Here is a 20048-nt window from a genome sequence, read left to right as displayed (position 1 = left end):
GAGTTAGACAAGAACATGGCCTATTCAATACATTGAGATGAGTCCAATATGGCTGTAGCGTAGAGAACAAAGAGAACAGTGGTAGGTTGAAAAGTTGGGTAGAGACTAAGTAACTTAGGACCTGGGAAGGATTTGAGAGGATTTAAATTTTTCCTGAGGACAATGGGAAACTATTGCATAGTTGTCTTCACTGTAGTTACAGGAAGGTTCGTAAACATTTGCTGTTAAGCACTGTGTTGGGCCTGTGAGTGACTGAAATATAAGACTATGTCAAAGATTTTTCTCAGGTTTTCAACTTAAAACTGCTGATCTAAGACGTAAATTATGCTTGCCAAATAAATGTTTAATGTTATATTATTAAAGGAGGCACAGCTTTTCCCCTCTGTATCTAAGGGATCATGGGCCACGAGCTTCCTGCCTCCTGGAGACCCACTCACCTGTGAGAGGAAAGTCAGGGCCTGCTGGACCAAGTGTGTCTGAGCATCACCCAGGATCCCTGCAGAAGCCCTCAAGAGGCAGACGGAGTCGTTCCTGTGTTAGGAAGTGTTAGAGCCATGAATTGGCTACTGGCAAGACCAGGGAAAGAAAGGTTTATTCCTGGTATTTTGACAGCGACCCGATAACCCCCTGGCCTGACCACTATAGGTCCTCAGGCACAAGGACCCCTGGGTGTCCCCTAGAATTGCAGCTTCTTAAGGGATGCCAAGAGGTGGGCAATGAGTAAGCAAAAAGAAATAGCATCACACCTAAGCAGATCCAGCATCCAGAGAGAAAGGGCTGAGAAGCAGCTGTTTCCAAAGGCAAGGCAGATGGCATCGGGAAAACAAAAACAGCACACTGACGTTGATTCAGTTACGGGACTGAAAATATTATTTTTCACTTGAATCCTTTAAGGAGATTAATTAGAAGAGAGACTGCTGAGCCTCAGATTGCTAGGTCAAAATAAATGACAAAAATATGAAAACATAAAGAAAGATGAAGGAAGATGCTAATATTAAGAAGAAATTCAAAAGGAGAACAGAAAACACATGCACAAGGTAAAGAAGGATGGGAGAAGATAACGAAATCTAAAATAGGAGAGAATATATGATTTAATAGACTTGATTATAAATTTATTGAAAGGGCTCATCAAGTTCTAGTCAAGATTAAGCAAAGCTTGTTCTTCTATAGGACCTCTGTGTGCCAGCCATTATTCTAAGTGTTCTCTCTATACATAAATACACACACACACACACACACACACACACACACACACACACACGTATTTAAACATCACAACAACTCTGTAAAGCAGGTACTCACTATCCCCACTTTACAGGTGAAAATCTGAATCATGGTTAAATTAATTTTCCCAAAGTTATGCAGCTAATCCGTGACCAAGCTTTTCAACATGAAAGAAAAATGCTTGTTGATGTCCAGAGATTCAGTTTAAATACCATCCGTGCACCATATTGGAAGGAAATATTTCAGCAAGGCTTCTAATCAGAAGGAAAAAATAAAGAATTTGAAATATAGAGGAGAAGTAGTGGTGAATAATAAACCTAAGGATATTAAGTTCAACCTAAGTATTTGAGACAAAATGACTAGAAATGTGTTTTATGTGCCAAAGAATCTTTGACCTAGAAGAGACACACAGCAAAGGGGAAAAAAAAATCCTGATAATTGTTTGGTGCTAAAATTACTAAGAGTTGAAGGAGGGGGGGAAAATGAGTGACTTAAAAGTTTCTAAAGGCATCAACTTAGTAGAGGGGGCATTAAGGGTATAGGTTATATTGGTTTCTTGTTTTCATAAAATAAATGGACAAAAATATTTGATTTTAAATGTTGTGACAACAGAAAGTAATTACTAATAGAACGAAAATCGTTAATTGTTCCAAGAACAATTAACAAGATTAAAAAAAAGACTAAATGCTAAATTGTAAATATCAACAAAAACATAAAAGAAAGGAAACAATCCAGAAAAATAGAAGAATATCAATGAGAAAGAAAAAATCTGGTTCTGCTTCTTCTACCTCAACCTGTTAACATCTAGGTATATTTGAGATCAAACCAGATGGAGAAAAACTTTAATCATATAGCCATTTATTCATAGAGCTTTCAAAGTATGCAAAGTGGGTTCATGTTGATTGTCTCATTTCATTCTTGAAGTAGCCACCTGAAGTAGGTATTGTTTTTTTCCCCGCTTTAGATGAAGTGTCTTAACTAGGGTCACATAGTGATCTAGTGATAGAACTGGCACTGGATTTAGTTTATTTCATTCAATGAAACATTGTTAAAAATGTGTCATATTGCAGGCACTGTGCTGGGCAGTTACGAGTTGGAAACACGGAAATGAGAAATGAACAAAATGCCGCTCCTGCCGTCCTCTCTCTAGACACCCCCCCTTCCAAGATTGGAGTAGAGTCCTGCTGGACTTGAACAGGGCAGTGTGCCAGGGTGGCTTCACGCTGCCTCACACTTACAATACAATCGGTCACACCCTCATAAACGTCCATCCTGGTGTCTATGAGTGTGATTCCAGATGACCGTTCACACCCCAGAACTACGTCTGTAATCATACAGTGGCCACGGGTTTGTTCACAGGTTTTGAGTATTTAATAAATGTGCCCTGCCTGCCCCCCGCCCCCCCACCCACAATATACTCTAAACATATGGGGCAAAGTCTTTGCAGAATTAATCCAAAAATGATTCCACCAGAACTGAAACATGACTGCCATCTCTTTGTTATTTCTCTTTCTAAAAGATGTGATAGCTTTAGATTCTGCAGAATAGGAAGGGGAAGAAGTTAAATAATGCTTAACTCCGTTCAGCCACATCATTGCCATTATGATCCTGAGACTGGCTGCCGGGAAACTCCCTCCATCTCATCTTTTTCATCGCCTTTTCAATGATCAGATAGACAGGCTGGTGTAGACCAGAGCAGAGTTCGAGGAAACATTCACAAGGGCATTGCCAACCACTTCCTCCCCCTCTTCCTTCAGACAGTGGCCTAGAGTGCTTCCCTCTGCCTGTCCCTGCCCTATATACCCAAATCGTAACCTGTGTACAAAGTTGGTACCTGCTAGGCAAGCATTAATGAAATTGTTAGAGCCAAAGTTGGAGGACCAGGGGAATGCAGAGGGTTTAATGATGACTTACAAGTGCATTTTTACCTGGAATAATAATGTCTCTCTGATAAAGCAAAAGTTACCTGCATTTTCAGGAAAATGATAATTAATTTATACAAAAGAAAGTAAGGCGTTGGTTGAGCCGGACTGCCTTAAGATACATTTGAGAAAATGTGATCAGATGTATCACCCTGAGTGCTTGTGATGCTGTCTGTACATGAGTCCACGAGCTCAAGCTAGCCGGGACTGGTCCTTCCTCACCACGAAGGAATTTATCCAGGTTAACTGGACATATTGCTAACTTTTTAATGAAAGCCCAGCGTATTATCAGGCAAAGAGATTGTTGAAACTGAGGAATGGAGAATATTTGGAATATTCTTCCATTTTTTTCTCTTTTGGGGTAGGAATATGAATACAGCTTTTTTTTCTCTTTTTTTTATTGAAGTAGAGTTGATTTACAATGTTGTGTTAGTTTCTTCTGTACAGCAAAGTGACTCAGTTATACATATATATATTATTTTTCATATTCTTTTCCATTATGGTTTACCACAGGATATTGAACATAGTCCCCTGTGCTATACAGTAGGACCTTGTTTTTTATCCATCCTATATATAATAGTTTGCATCTGCTCATCCCAAACCCCCAATGCTTCCCTCCCCAATCCCTCACCCCTTTGGCAACCACAAGTCTGTACTCTGTATCATAAATACAACTTCGTGAACAAAGTTAGAGCTACCCCAAGTTTAAAGAAGCTTAGGAGTTTGTTTTATACGTCCCCCATTGACATTTCAAAGTATTTATATTTTAAATAACTCAGGTACCACTTTAAGCCAGTTTTCTTTCCTTTTGTCTGTAAAGGATACAAGATTATCTAATGAACACCTTATTGTACTCATCAGACAAGTAGTTATTTGCTCTTTGTGTCTTTCTTATCTGAGTGTACAATCCAGTGAGGGCAGGTCTGTCTATTAGTCCCCAGATATATCCTCGAGGCTCAGTACAGTCCTTGGAACATAGTAGATACACTCATAAATAAGTAAAGGTCTGTTGACTGATTGGTTGACTGAGTGGCTTGATAGCTATTGGTAAAATAGTACTCATGGGCTTCCCTGGTGGCGCAGTGGTTGAGAGCCTGCCTGCTGATGCAGGGGACATGGGTTTGTGCCCCGGTCCGGGAGGATCCCACATGCCGCGGAGCAGCTGGGCCCGTGAGCCATGGCCGCTGAGCCTGCGCGTCCGGAGCCTGTGCTCTGCAATGGGAGAGGCCACAACAGTGAGAGGCCCGCATACTGCAAAAAAAAAAAAGTACTCATAATTGCAGAAATTACCCATTTTCTAGGATAAAATTTCCAGTTCTTTAATGATAATTTAACAATTTTAGTTATTTGTTTTCATTTGTCAGATACTTTGACTTATACCGATGTTATTTTCAAATTACTGTTCCTGAATCCATTCAAAATAATTAAATTTTGAGTTGTGGAAAGAGCATTTTGTAGGAATTTAAAGTTACTCTCTAACACTTAGTTTCAAAATAACTGAAGTCATTGTGTACTTTGTTCTTTTTAAAATATCTTAATAAACTTAAGTAACGAATTCTTTACATAATAATATAATTCTACATAGAGGCGTAAAAACTTATTTAGCATTCCTTCCAACTATCCGATTCATTCTATGAAAAAATATTTGGGGGAAAGGGGGAAGATTCTTCATAATATTTAAAACAGGACATATGTTTGCCTATCATAAACTGAACACTTAGAATTATTGTTAAGAGTCAGTAAAGTTACTCCATTTTTTAATTGCTGTATTTTTTGTTCTCTCTAACAATTAGCTAGAGTCTTCCTATTTTCATTAGATTAATTTCAATTTGGAAATACTTGATCAGATGATATTTTATTGACCAGTAATGACTCGTGGTTCTCAGTTAAATGTTTTATGTTCAGTGACATTAACAGGAAATTCACATAACATTCTGACTTCACTGAGGGAAATGGTGAAAGTGAAAGCTTTCAAAAAAAATTCCGAATAGCATCTATTTAACATGTCTGATATTTTCCAGATGGAAAAAATAAACTGCATCATATGACATCAGAATTGATCACAGAATTATTCTCTTAACATTGGTGAGGTAAAATAATCTTAAAATGATCATCAAAGAATAATACACTAAGTTCCTCTAAGTATGAAGAAAATTTGGCATACTGAGGCTGTGTGTTATGTACTTGAATGTGTCACCAGTCAATGTGATTTCGATGTAGAGAACTATTAATGCTTCAGACTATCGCCAAACATGATACGAAGAACCACTTACTCAGACACCTGATCTTTAGAATGCAGCATCGTCTGTAACAATTTTAACGCTAACTAAGTACACTTTGATGAGACAGCATTTAATAAAATGCTCATTAATTTCATCATTAGCAAGGGTATGCTAAGAAGTAAGCCAGTTTCTTATGTCACGCCCAATTAGCATCCCATGCTAGTAATCCCATTAGTATTGTTGAATTCACTAATGGAAAAACTAATGGGCATGCTACCAGGGCACATTAATTGGGCACGACACCAGTTCTGGTTTTAATTATTAAACTACGATAATGAAATGTGTGTTTGTAAAATATTAAAATGTTGAAATAGGGTTGAGGAAAATAAAAGAATATGTGGAGGAAAGAGATAGAAGGAAAATCAACCTACAAAGATTCGAGGACTTACCAAAATGGTCATCTTTCTAGCTGATTGAGTTGCCTGTAAAAGTTGGGATATTGTCCACGTGAGAAGCAACCCACTCCTACTCATGGGAAATTAAAAGCTCTTTTTTGGTAATATGAAATTCTGTATGTCACACATGTTGTCATGCTCTGTATGAGGCCTGACAGGAGCCAATTAAATGCATAGAATGGACATGGTATACTGCTGAAGCTATTTTAGGGAAATATAAACAGAAATGTTTTACTGAAGATGGTGTGATTAACGTTGCAATTTTTGTGACATAAATCTTCACCATATTGCATCAGATAATTATCAGCTTTATCTTTTTTGAAAAACAGTATACCAAGATTATTAGAATTTGGTGAAACAGTCCAAGTAATTTAAAAATATATTTTGTAATATTTTACCAAATCTTATTTTTAGCTTAAAAAAATTTTTATTGATTGAAGTTAAGTATTGCTAGGATCTACTTTATTAAGAAAGAAAGAAAAAATTGTTTTCATTTAGAAGGTTTAGAGTAATTTTCTGGTTGTTTTTCTTTAACCACGGTAGTAGCAAATGATGATGGTGACAAAGTTGAAATACCTTTTACTTAGTCTTAAGTGTTCACTAACATTAAAAGAGTATCATTGCGCTAACCAGAATATACATAGCTCTAAAGTGTCAAGATGAAATGTTTCTCTTTTACTTTTCTTTGTCTCCTTATCCTCACCTCCTTTTAGCTAGTATCTGTCCTTATTATCTGCCATTTCCTAGTCTTATCCACTTAGGAACTCATTTTTAACTATACTGTTACCTTAGGCAAAAGTATAAATGCTAGAATTTAGACTACAAAGCATTGAGTATTAAGTTTAACCGCTATACTTATGTTCAAGGCATTAGTAACTGACTAATTTTTAATGTGAACCTTATTCCTTCTTGCTATACATAGTGTAGTGAAGGTAAAAGAAAATAACTTGCCAGACATTTCCTTATCTTTAGAACAATATTATTTGAATAGTATTTTATTAGTTTTAAATTCTTCTCTTTTTTATATTTCTGCCCCCAAATTTAAAATATTAGAAAAGAAAATTCATTACCTTTCTGATGAGTATAGTTACTCAAAATCCAAGGGTACTTGTAAGAGATTTTTATTGCAAAGAGAAGCTCTTTTCAGATTTGAGCACTGAGGTGACACAGAAGTACATCAGAGAAAAGCCAGAAGGATGTATCAACTTTAATTTTGAGTTCTGTTTGAAACGTGTGCATGCTTGCATCTGGGTCATGTTGAAATTTGCTAATTGGTTTTTTACAAATATATATGTATGTGTATGTAACATGCATACTCACTCATTGATTTTTTTTCCCTCATTCATTCCCTTAAGGGGTCTGCAGTAGAAGTTACCACAACTAATGATGATGGTAAACAATATAGTGATGGCAAATGGCATGAGATAATCGCGATTAGGAATCAGGATTTCGGCCAAATCACACTTGATGGGCAATATACAGGTAAGATCTTCTTTGACATATATGAAGGGCTCTATTGATGTGCTGATGTTACCGTCCTCTTCTGTTGTTTATATTTGTTCATCTCTTCTTTCACCTTTATCTCCACTCAACTTCATCTGAATTGCTGTTGAGTTTGCCTTTGGGGTGCTCCTAAAATGATGAAGTCTTGGCAACTATCTTCTCGTCTACACAGGGTTTCAGTAAAGCAAAAATAAGAGTAAAGTCATCAATAGCAATTTTGTATCTTTTTCAGGTCTTTACAATTTGCAAGGGCTTTTACTTTCCTTTTACTTATGTTCTCTCCTTATGTTCCTCTATTATGACCTCGGTTATACTCATTTTAGAGATGAGGAAACTAAGGCTCCAAAAGGTAAACAACTTCTTCCAGTTAAGACAGTTGGTAGGCAGCGTTCTGGGACATGTGTTTTTTCTTTGCAATTCTAAGTTTTTTTCTTTCTATCCTTCCCTATCTACCATCCCCATGTAATTGTAAAAGTTACAGTACGATGATGCAGGCTTTTATTAATTCATTCAGAAAATATGAAATTTTAATGAGCACCTACTACTGCTCTAGGAACTCTGGAAACAAGGAGGAAAATTTACACTTTAGGTGGGAGAGGGGCAGGAAACAGAATAAATAAATATTGAACAAATATCAGGTAGTGGTACATTCTGAGAGTGTATAAAACAGGATAAGAGGAAAAGAGGTGTGTGTGTGTTGGGGAAGGGATGTTTTGATTTTATAAAAGACTGTTAGAGAAGGTCTTTCCGATAAGGTGACATATGAGCATAGACCTAAAGGGGATAAAAGGGCAAACCAGGCAAATGTCTAGGAGAATGTTTCAAGTCAAGTGAACAGTAGTTCCCAGGGCCCTGAGGTGGGAGCATACGATATGTGCCATGTCAAGGACCAACAAGGAAGCCAATGTGGGAAAGAGAGGTTGAAGGGGCTAGTGTTACAATATGAAATCAGAGAGGCCACTGGGGCTGTATTACATAGGGCTTTGTGAGCTTTTACTTGAAAAGAGGGAAGCCATTGGAGAATTTTGAGAGAGGGGTAACATGACATGACTTCTTTCTTTAAAAGGAACACTCTGGCTGCTCTTTTGGAGATAAGTTTTAAGGAGAACAAGGATGGAAGTGTTGACCTAAAACAAATAGATTGCCATATGCTTTTCCAGCAAATGGGTTTATTCGGGATCAGTAGAAAGCTGCAATTCGGGGTCTGCAACCATGGTGAGCCACTTGGAAGTCCCCGCACAGCAACGGAAGGAGAACGCTTTTATGGAGGGCAAAAGGAAGTTGGGAGGGCTGTAGTAAACAAATAGTCCATGGCTTTTCATTGGCTGAGTGCTTGCCAGGAAAGAGGAGGTGTCTTTCTTCTTCCTGTTGGGCTCTGCTGTCACCACAGGGCATGAGACCTCCTTCTGGTCTCCCAAATCTATCTATTTGAGGTTTCTGTTTATTAATTTTTTATATGTCCCCCTTTTGCTCATGAACTTTCTCTCAGAGCATCACTGATCGAGTCAGCTTTTCTAATTTCAATGGCTTTTTGTTCCTCAGTGCCAGGAAGGACCTTTCCTGTGTGTGGGGTCTCATATCAGAAGGGAATGCACAGATTGGAAACCTACTGAGGTCATATTCGAGTAACAAGGGAAGGTAGAATGGAGAACTCTCAGACACTTTCTGTCTCAATTCCATATGTTATCAAGATCATAGACATTGGAGATCATCTGAAGCATGTCATTGTCAAAGATTTGGCAATACACTTCCTAAAGACCTGGTCCAGATATCTTCAGAAAGCTGCCTCATCAGGTGTTGTCTGCTTCAGTTCTGGGAAATATTTACTTTCAGCTCACCAGACTTTTTGAGGTCCCTTCAGAATTTGGTGCTTTCTTTAGGCATGTCACATGAGTCCAAGAATCTATTCCTTGGACTTTGGCGGCAGAAGGGTTGGTTAGCAATACCTGATAGGGGTCTCTCCAATAAGCTTGAAGAAAGTTCCTCTGGAGGTGTCTTTTCCAGTAAATAAAGCCTTCAGGTTGCAAGGTGTGATGCTTAAGGTCTTCGTCTCCTGACAGTGCACTGTAAAGAGATTGCTCTACCGAAACATGGTTATTTTTAATAGGAGCAATTTGGCCCTTGTGTTATTGGAGTATCTCTCCTCTTTTCAGTTGTAGGTCAAAAAAAAAGCAGTAACCAAGTGTGTTGGGTGTCCTGTGACTGTTTCAATGGGTGAGAATTTTTGAGTTACAAAAAGTGTGGATCTGAGATTTAGAGGGACCAATAGCAATGCTTTGGGCCAAGGTATTTGTATGACCTTTACAAATTTTGCCAGTTGGGTCTAATAATGCCATTACTGTGATCGACTAAATCAGAGGATTGATGCCACAGACTTGTTGAAGTACCTGTTGGCCAGTAAAACAGGTTCCTCACTCACTATGAAGTCCATCTGTATCAAAGTGTAGCCCTTGTTCTGATACCAGATGCCCTAAATATCAAACCTGGGTTTGGGCAAGCTACAGTTTTTTCCTTGGCAATCTTATGTCCCTTTAAGGCTAAAAGCTTTAGAAAGTGGATGCTGTCTTCCTGTGAGTAGGCTTTAGAAGATCAAAGAAGCAAATCATTCACATATGCAACAAAGTAGACCTGTAGGAAACTTTATATCATCCAGGTCAACCTTCAGGATTTACAAGAAATAAGAAGGACTCTCAGTAAAACCCTGAGCATTACTGTCCAGGTGAATTGTTTTTCTTCCCAAGTAAAGGTAAAAAGGTGTTGGCTAGCTTCATCAAGTGGAATACTAAGGAATGCACTGCATAAATCAATTACAGTAAAGAATTTGCTTCCAGTGGGAATGGATGTTAGAACATCTGAGGATTAGGAACAACAGGGCATCTAGGGATAACAATGTTGCTTATTGCTCAGAAGTCCTGGACAGACCTCTACCCTCAGCCCTTAGGTTTTCTCACAGGTAAAATAGCATCCTCACAGGAATTAGTACAGGCATAATGAGGTTTCGAGCCTTATAATCTTCTATTACAGGCTTTATGCCTTGAAGGGTTTCTTTACTTATAGGGTATTGATTAATTCTGGGAAGAGGTTTTGAGGGATCTATTTGAATCTTGATGGGAAGGGGTGCTCTTTGAAGTTTGCCAATATCAGTTGGAGATTTTGCCCATAAAGATGGTGGTGGCTGATTCAATAGGGACACATGATCAGTGTTTCCAAAATCCGCTCTAGAACTGTCGGAGACAGAACAAATAAAAGATGTCAGAGGGGTCATTTAATTTACCTGGTTGGTGATTTTGATGGCTACTGTCAAATTCTAGATTATCTCCTCCTTTTGCAAGAAAGAATTTCCAGCATGAGACTTCTCCAAGAAGTCTCAGCCCAATAAATGGGTAGGGGCAGAGGAACTAAGGAGAAAAATACATGTGTGTCTCTCAAAGGGCCTAAAGGAAAGGAATAGGTTCAGAGACAAGAGCCTCTTGAGATCCGTTAGAGATTGCCACTATTTGAACTGTGTTGGTACTCGGAGGCAGAGGCTGCTTTTTAGTAATGGGTTGGAGCACTGAGTGTGTGACCATTAGGACTGGAAGAGATTCAACCCCAATCTTGAGAAACATTTCTTTAAGCTGATTAAGATGGAGAATTGGGAAGAGCCCCTATAGTTCCTCAGAGCCTGTCATTGAGTAGTTGGCGGATATTGGAAAGGTTAGTCAGAGGGCTGAAGACACTGAAAGCACTTAAATTTGTAACAGTCTCTTTTCCAATATCCTGGCTATTTTCAATAATACCAGAAACTAGGAGGATTTTAGTTTCATTTAGGAGCCTTCATTTGCGTAGTTGAAGTTTAAGAATTTAGACAGTCTTCCTTCTAGGTGATTCAGCTATAGTGTGAGAGAGCAGTTTTGACAGATTAATCAAAACTAGATGGGACATAGTTTTCCATTCCATCCTGGTCCTTTTCATTAGAAAGGAAAGATCCCAGTTTGGCCCATTAATAAACATGGAATTAAAAGCTACCCAGGTGGAATCAACATCTGGAAGAAGACCAAAACTTTGCATAAAAATAATCTGAATTCAATTGTAATCATAATGAACAGGTTCATCAGAGTTTCGTGTGCAAACCTGAATTTTGTTCCAGTTGACAGTCTTTGGAAAAACCCTAGGAATTGCTCAGTGAAGTCACCTAGTGATTGCTCAAGCCTGATCATATAGTAAGTTAGAGGGCTGATCTCCTGGTTGTTATCCTAGAGACCTTTCAGGATTTTCCCAATTAGCAGTTCTGATCCAATGCTGGGTCTGGCCATCACCAACAAACCTATGAATTAGCTAAGGTACGTCAGAGAAACCAAGTTGATAAGTTTGAATGACTACATTAAATTCCTCAGCAAATCTGTGACAATCTTCAGTTACTTTGAGTATATTTTTGACTGTGGCTTGCAGTTCAGCTTTAGTCCAGGGAATATAAGAAATTAAGTGTTTAGCTTCTGGAACCTTAGAAGGCTTAATTTTAAAGGGACAGGTTCTGATAAGTTCAGAGGAAAAGGGAGTGGGGAATGTTTCAGAGAAAGGGGAAGTTTGGTGAGAGAATTATTGGGGGGGGGGAACTGAGGGTCTGAGGAGGCATAGGCAGTAGAGAAGGAAAGGAGAAAGATGGTTCCAGATGAGTCTGGCCATGAGGAGCTGGGGAAGAGAGACAAGATGGTACCAGAGGTTGAGCCTGAGACAGAGAAGCCAAGGAAGGAAAGCCTGAGGTGTGGAGAGCCACTTTGTCTTTCTTTATCCACATGTTTGCCTCAGTTAATCTTAAAATCTCATTTTGCTGAGGGACAATTTTAAGCTCCTAATTACATTTAGAAACCTCAACATGCCAATCAAAATAGGCATACTATTCAGTTCTGGGAATTTCTGAGCTATTGTAGTCCAATTAACTTTGAGGATTCCAAAAATTCCCCATAATGGCCATTGATATTCTAAATTGCCTTAGGTCAGTTTGGTCCATTTAGTTGGAAATGCACATGAGGAAAGACCACACTTTTTAAACATAAAATTGCCCAGAGTCCCTGTCGGCGGGGGCTCGCTCAAAATATGTAGATAACTGGTATCTCATTACTCAGAAGTTTGTCTCCAGAGTGAAAGAATAATTTTTAAACAGCTCACAGTTCAAATCAAACTGCTCGCAACTCAAACAGCATGCAAATTAATACCAGCCAATTCTAGGGAAACAGTTTGGTCCTGTAGAAACCAGGCCCAAGGTTTTTCAGTCATTTCCAAAGAACAGCCCTAATTCCAAAGGAATTGGCTGAAGCCTGAAAAACCAGCAGAGTTTCAGTGAAGCAGCCTCGTTCCTGAAGGAACAGGCTGATGACTTCTCAGCCAGTCTTGGTTGAAACAGTCTGATCTCAAAATTAGACTGAAGTTCCAAATGAGTACTCAGGTACAGAACAAGGCCTTAACCAGAAAAAACCTTTAAGCAGAACTTGCATAAAGGCTGGAGAGCTTCAAATGCAAAGAGGGTGTGAGCTCAGATCCAGGAGAAAGATTTACCTTCAAACTCCAGAGTTGGTAAGAGCAGTGAGCACAGTGGGCTTCTTTGTGGGTACCACACCTGTTTGTTCACCAGAACTGGAGCCTTCAGGGGTTTTCTCTGGTCCCCATAGGGTCCACCAAAATGTTGACCTAAAACAAATGGACTGTCAGATATTTCTCCAGCAAAGATGGGTTTATTGGGGATCAGCAGAGAATCACAATTCAGGGTCTACAACCATGGCAAGCCAAGTGCAAGTCCCGCATGGCAAGGGAGGGAGAAAACTTTTACAGAGGATGAACAGGAAGCTGGGGGGACTATAGTAAACAAAGTGTTCATGATTTTTCATTGGCTGAGTCCTTGCCAGGAAAGAAAAGTCTTTCCTCTTCCTGGTGGGTTTGCCTTCATTACAAGGTGTGAGCACTCTACCTTCTGGTCTCCCGAATATTTAATTGAGGTTTCTGCTTATTAATTTGTTACAGAAGCATGGAGACCAGCAAATAGGCTTCTGCAATAATTCTAAAATAATCCAGACAAGAAATGATCGTTTCTTGAACCAGGGAAGGAATTGTGGATATAATGAGAAATCTGGATGTATTGTAAATGTTAAGGAATTTGATTGAGGTAGAGCAGGGGTTGGCAGACTACCACCTGTGGGCCAAATCCAGCCCATGCCTGTTTTCATAAAGCTTTATTGGTGACAACTGCACCCATTGGTTAGGTATTGTCTATGGCTGCTTGAGGCTGTGTGGTCTACAAAGAGGAAAATACATACTACCTTGCTCTTTACAGAAGACTTTTGCTAACCCCTAATGTAGAGCATGACTGCAAGGTTTGGGGCCTTTAGACTGTAACTACCATAACTAAGGTGGGCAAGTTAGTGGGAGAAGCAGATTCAGAGAGAGACGTTCAGATTTCGATTTGAACATGTTAAGTCTTAGGTACCTATGAGGCATCCAAGTGGAAATATCAAGCAGATTCCTGGATCTGAGTTCAGGGAAGAGTTCCAGACTAGAGATAAAAAAATTGGGAGTTGTCAGCTAAAGATGGTATTTAAAGCCAAGGTCCCAGATATAAGTAGGGCTAATTAGAGTTGTTTGGGCTCTGAAAAAAAAAATCCCCCTTCTCCCAAAAAATGATGGAGTAAAATAAACATTTTAACGGATTTGCATTGTTACACAACACAGTCAAGGACCCAGGCCCCTTCTGATCTTTGGCCCTGGGAATTAGCACAGGTACCCAGCTCTCTCATCATCCTTCTAGAGGGGATTAGGGTATCTGTGTAGGTGGAGAAAGAGATCTGAGATGGGAGGAAGCCTGGGTCATTGCAGCATCAAGATGTTGGGGTGATGAGGAAGAACCAGTGAAGAAATGTAACCGATATGTAGAGAACCAAGAAAGAGTGGTGTCCAGAAGCCCAGGGAAGGGTTTAGTCATTTGTTAAATTTGTAGAAATAGATTATCCTGCTGAAGTTGGAATTCTCATCTCCTTTTCCATCCATAGGCTCCTCGGCCACCCTGAATGGTAGTACTGTTATTGGAGAGAACACAGGAGTGTTTGTGGGAGGGCTGCCGCAGGGTTATACCATCCTCAGGAAGGATTCTGGTGAGTTTGGGAAAGGTATAGACTTTATATGTTGTCACCACATTTTAGAATCAAGTTGCATTATTTTAAAGTATGGGTAATAGTATTATTTTCTATCTCATACTGTATTTCCTACATCAGTATGTCAAAAATTTCCTTTAGGTCTCTTCTTTTCTAAAGGAACCATGTACTACTTGCATTTCAATTCTTAGTACCCAGTTCTTGATATGTAAAGGGAGTTCATTAAACTTTCGCTGAAATGAATTATACTAATTTCAGTCAAAGCTATGTTATTTAGGGATCAAAAAATTTCAGTGACTTTTTTGAGAAGGATATATTTAAATCCTCAAGACCGGTTATAGTTACCTCCTTAGAAATACCTGTAGAGAAGAGAGGGCTTTCATTTGGCTACTGTAGACTGGTGGAGAAGTCTCTTGAAAACATTCACACACACACACACACACACACACACACACAGACTGAAAGAAAGAGAGAAGAGAGTCTTTGTCATAGTTCTTTGCCCACCAAGCACAATTCTTGTCTCTGGTATATCCAGGCATCAGGAGGAGAGCATACCCCAATACCAAGTATCCCTCCTGTAGATGACATCTGTCCATTATAAATAAATAATTTGACATTGCGCATATAAATTGACCTTGTAAAACGTTGATTGCTGGTGAATACCCTCCCTAAGATCAGGTCATGAACTCAAAAGCTGAGAGCTAAGCTTTCCACTGACCTGTAAGGACACTGCCGTATGAAATGCAACCTCAGCTTCAGGCGCCTTCTCGCCCTCTCTGCTTTTTTTTTTTTTTTGGCTCTCTAATTCTCTCATTTGCTCACTTTCTCTCTTTCCCAACCTCTTATGACCACCCTACTTACTGTGTTCTTAAGCCCCACACTTACCTGGTCTGGGGAGTTCAAAAATTAAGCTTAACATTACATTAATTCCTAAAAATGAAATGAAATTATTGCTTTACTTGTGTAACAGACTAGGTGAAAATGGCGAGGGAACTAAACTATAAACTGTAGATTTAATAGATAGACTTCCTTTAAATCTTACTTTTAAAATGTGTTATTGCACATTTATTTTTAAGACCAGTGGCAGATGAGATCCCCTTGTTAGTTCAAGAGGCAATAGCCTTGCTATTACTATAAAACCAGGGTTTTCGTGCAAACATCTGTTTCTGCAGATAAGATGAGTCTGAACCAGAGCGAAACATGACAATTGTTACCACCTACCCTAGCTGATGGTGTGGTGTTTACATGAGTTATTAAGAAGTTTGGGGACTTCCCTGGCGGTCCAGTGGTTAAAACTTCGCCTTCCAATGCAGGGGGTGCGGGTTCAATCCCTGGTCGGGGAGCTAAGATCCCACACGCCTCGTAGCCAAAAAAAAAACAAAGCATAAAACAGAAGCAGTATTGTAACACACTCAATAAAGACTTTAAAATTGGTCCACATCAAAAAAAAATCTTAAAAGAAGAAATTTTTTAAAAATTTGTAGTAAGTAGGTAGTGAGAGCTATTGCCTATTTCTTTGATTTTAATAGCACATCAAATTCATTGCTTGAAAAGAATTTCTCAGAAAACATATTTCTTGATATCTTTCAACCCCTGCAGACATAATCCGAAAGGGTTTTGTGGGCTGTCTCAAGGATGTATATTTTATGAAGAATTATAATCCCTCTGCTGCTTGGGGGCGTCTGGTTTGGCAGAGTTCTGAAGAGCAAATCAACGTGTATAACAACTGGGAGGGATGCCCCACTTCATTACAAGAGGGAGCTCAGTTCCTAGGGACAGGTAAGGTTCTAAAATAGACACTGGTCATTGCTTAGCTTGTATGTTCTATCTTTGGTGTAATTTAATCTCTCCTGATACAATTATTTTGACCTCGTATGAACCTGCTATCTCAGAAATACCTAGTTACGCCCTGATGCCCATACATATATTCTCAACGTCTGAATATATAATATAAATAGTAAGACTCATAAATACATATTCATGTGTAAGATCTCTGGCAGTTTGGGGTTTACCTATGGTAGTGCCACTAATGTCCATTTGTAAGTCCACTTTTTTATTTAGAATATAGTTTTACTCAGATGTGTCAAAGGAGTTTTGTCAGGCTAATCCACACAATATCTGTTTTATCCCATGGTATAGATTGACAGTGTTCGTAAGAGTAAAATTTCAGCTGCGTGATGGGGTAAGTAGGGCCTTAAGGGAGAGCTAGAGAATATGACCACCATCACTGCCATTGCTCCAAAGGCTGTGGCAAAGGTGAGACATAGTGTGCCCGGCATACGTGCCACCTACAGTCTCTGTCTAGCAGCCACCCAGGGTAAGGAGTGGAAGGGAATATGGTGACTTGGCCACCATGGCTTATTTTTGGAATAAAGGCCCACTATTGCCTGCTACATTTATAACTAAGTTGGTTAGATATTAGGTTCGTTAAACTACCTTCAGAACAGAAAGCTAAATAATATTATACTCTGTGCACTTTTTCGTTGCTTTTTCTCATCACTGTCATTATCCAGAGTTGCAACTACTTATTGTTAATACTTAGATAAACTAGTAATAGTCTTAATTGTATCCATGACTTAGTAACTCGCTTCCTCTTAAAAGGTATGTCAAGTTCATTCTGCTACTTCTGTACATTACAAGGTGAATTTCTTAACATTGATCTGCATCTTCTTTTGTGAGAGATTTATTCAACGACAGAATATGTCCTAAGGTTGTCTTATGACACCCTTACGATGCAAACAGTATTGCTTTGCACATGCTAATTTGTACATGTTTTTTTCTCTAAAGGGTTCCTGGAACTTTATCCATATTTGTTTCATGGTGGAATGGACTTTGAAATTTCCTTTAAGTTCAGAACTGACCAGTTGAATGGATTGCTTCTTTTCATTTACAACAAAGATGGACCTGATTTTCTTGCTGTATGTTAATTAATTTACTTAAAAATGTTAGATCCAGCTTTAAAATCAATAAACCATGTGTTTACATTATACTTAATTAGGGTTTCTTTCCAAATTCACTTTTGCTTTTATTTTTACCCCCATGTCATTTTCACTTTTGGAATCCTGTGAAACATTTTGTATTTTAGGACCATGATGATTTTTTTAAATGACCATTATACTTTGAAAATTATAATTTTAACAAAACAGGCTAATTATTAGGAATTGAGGAAATGCAATTTATATTCCCAATATACGAAAAATGTTCCTTCATTATCTTTTATATTATAGTGAAATATATTTAATATTTCACACACACATATAAAATAAAATATAATAGTACAATGAGCACTCATGAACCTACCACCCAACCCAAGAACTAAAATATTATCAAATTTTTGCATCTACCTCTAGGCCATCTCTTAGCCCATTTCCCTGTCTCCCTCTAGAGGTAATATGTAATCATAATTTTGTGTTTATTATCTCCTTGCATTTTTATAGTTTGAACATCATGAGTGAATGCCTAAAAGTCTTTGTTTTAGAAATTTGTAAAAGTTTCTATCTTTAGGCAATTGCTTTAGCCCTTGACATTGTTTCTGAGTTATTCATGTTCTCCGTGTGGTTTTCATGGCTGGGTAATAATATATCTCTTCTCTTTTCAATGAAGTAGTGGTCGTTCCCATGTTTTTGCCATGGTGAATAAGGCTACTGTGAACATTTTTATAGGATGTACTTCTTATGACCAGCAGGGTGAACTTTTAGTGTAAGATATTAGTAGAAAGAATATGGGCTTTTGGCGTCAGACAGACAAAAGAAAAATGATTATTTTTCCATATCACTCAAAATCCTCCAAAATTTTGCTTCTACCATACCTGGCAGAACCCTTTCTTTCTCTTTCCCCCGTATGTATCCTTTTATCTAATTTTGTATCTTTTTCTAAACCTAATGTGCTCGTACATGTCCCCATGCCATTGAACGTGTTAATCTTCCTGCTGGAGATTCTCCATGAATCTTACATACTTCCAAAAACCTTACTTCAAGCCTTTGCCAATTCCCAGGGAACAAAATGTGTTTCTTCTCTCCCATCTCTTTGCACCCCATCCCCATCTTGTTTATAATATTACCGCACATGTTTGCCTCTGCTATTAAGACAGTGCAGTTCTTGGGGGCAATTTCTCTTGTAGTAGCAGGTTTTCAGAACATAGTAGGGGAATCAATATTTATTGAATGAAAGGATAAAAAAATGAATGACTGTTTACCCGATGTACTTCACAAAGATGATTTTTACATAGAAAAGCAATAATTTTTTATATATTATTTAATTTGTTTCATTGACATGATCTCAAATTTTTAAGTACCTTATGGTCACTAATTTGACTTCTAACAAAATAAAAGCATAGTAGGTAAAATAATTATTGAGTAAAATTTTGAAGAAAAACATGGAGGCATTTCCTTTGCCATGAAAATGTGAGTAAAATATGTTCGTATTAGAAAATGGCACTTTAACCTGAAAGAATAGACATAGAAGCAATTAGGTTAGTTAGAGATTTAGAATAGTAACACTGAAATATTGAATCAAAATACATTTTACAAATTTGAAATTGAGTTCACCAGCCAGTTAAAATAAGCTTAATCAGGCTTGACATTTCATTTTCTTATTGTCTTGTCATATTTTTCCCTGAAATTAAATTGATATATGAAGTAGTATTTTCTCATTTTCTAAAGATTCAAATAAAAATAGAGTCATAGTTTAAACTGTTCTCTTCAGTCATTCAGTCACTTATGCTAGGGTTTAATCTGTTACCTATGCTGCATCAAAAAGAAAAAAAAATGGTCTTGCCTATGTAGTATTGCATTACATCGTATCATCATTACTGGGTATAAATTTGTTGGACTCATTACAACATCCGTCATGTCAATTATAAGCTTGCAGGGTACTTCATTATGTGTTACTCCAGTTCTGCTTAGAATAAAGTGGGACATTTTTATAGAGTTCTTTCAGGGAAATTTCTTGCTTCTCTTCAAGAAGTTGACCTTCTGTTCTCTTCCAAACTGCCATTCTGCAGTCCTTTTATATACCTATTTTCTTTTTAATATGAAATACAGATGGAACTGAAGAGTGGAATATTGAGCTTCCGGTTAAATACTAGTCTTACCTTTACACAAGTGGATCTCTGGCTGGGGCTGTCCTATTGTGACGGAAGGTGGAATAAAGTGATCATTAAAAAAAAAGGTTCCGTCCTATCAACAAGCATGAATGAACTGATGGAGCGCGTGTCAGAGTCCAGAGCTCAGCCACTGATGGTGAATTCCCCCGTCTATGTGGGAGGAACCCCACAGGAGCTGCACGAGTCTTATAAACACCTGAAGCTGGAACAAGGTAAACTCCATCGGGAGGAATTCCCAAGTTAGTACAGCCCTGGTCCTACCGGGTCTTGGTGGTTCTGTGTTTCAAGACAAAGCAGTCGAATCAGGCTGAAAGCAATACCTACTCACCCCTTTTCGGAAGAATTTTAAGCTCTAAAAATAAAAAATAATAAAACACTTCTTCAAATTGTTTTGTATGTTGCCCTTAAGGGTGTGCTCTCATCTGTGTTTACAATCAATATATTTATTCTAACATATCTTCATCAAATATAATTGTAATTTATATATATGTATGTAT

The 20048-nt window shown here is 38.2% G+C and overlaps 1 protein-coding gene across 1 annotated transcript in view; it reads left to right on the top strand.

Moving 5' to 3' along the window:
• USH2A (usherin) overlaps nt 1-20048 on the top strand; it is a 785755-nt gene that overhangs the window by 284342 nt on the left and 481365 nt on the right. Inside the window, exons 22-26 of the mRNA XM_079900731.1 lie at nt 7179-7305; nt 14346-14447; nt 16047-16226; nt 17235-17365; nt 19490-19763. Coding sequence (XP_079756857.1) covers nt 7179-7305; nt 14346-14447; nt 16047-16226; nt 17235-17365; nt 19490-19763 — 814 coding nt within the window. The remainder of the gene's footprint in view (nt 1-7178; nt 7306-14345; nt 14448-16046; nt 16227-17234; nt 17366-19489; nt 19764-20048) is intronic.

Source organism: Stenella coeruleoalba, assembly GCF_951394435.1.
Source record: "Stenella coeruleoalba genome assembly, chromosome: 1".
NCBI lineage: Eukaryota > Metazoa > Chordata > Mammalia > Artiodactyla > Delphinidae > Stenella > Stenella coeruleoalba.
The sequence above is the reverse complement of the archived record's forward strand: the minus strand, read 5'-3'. Positions and strand labels throughout refer to the sequence as shown.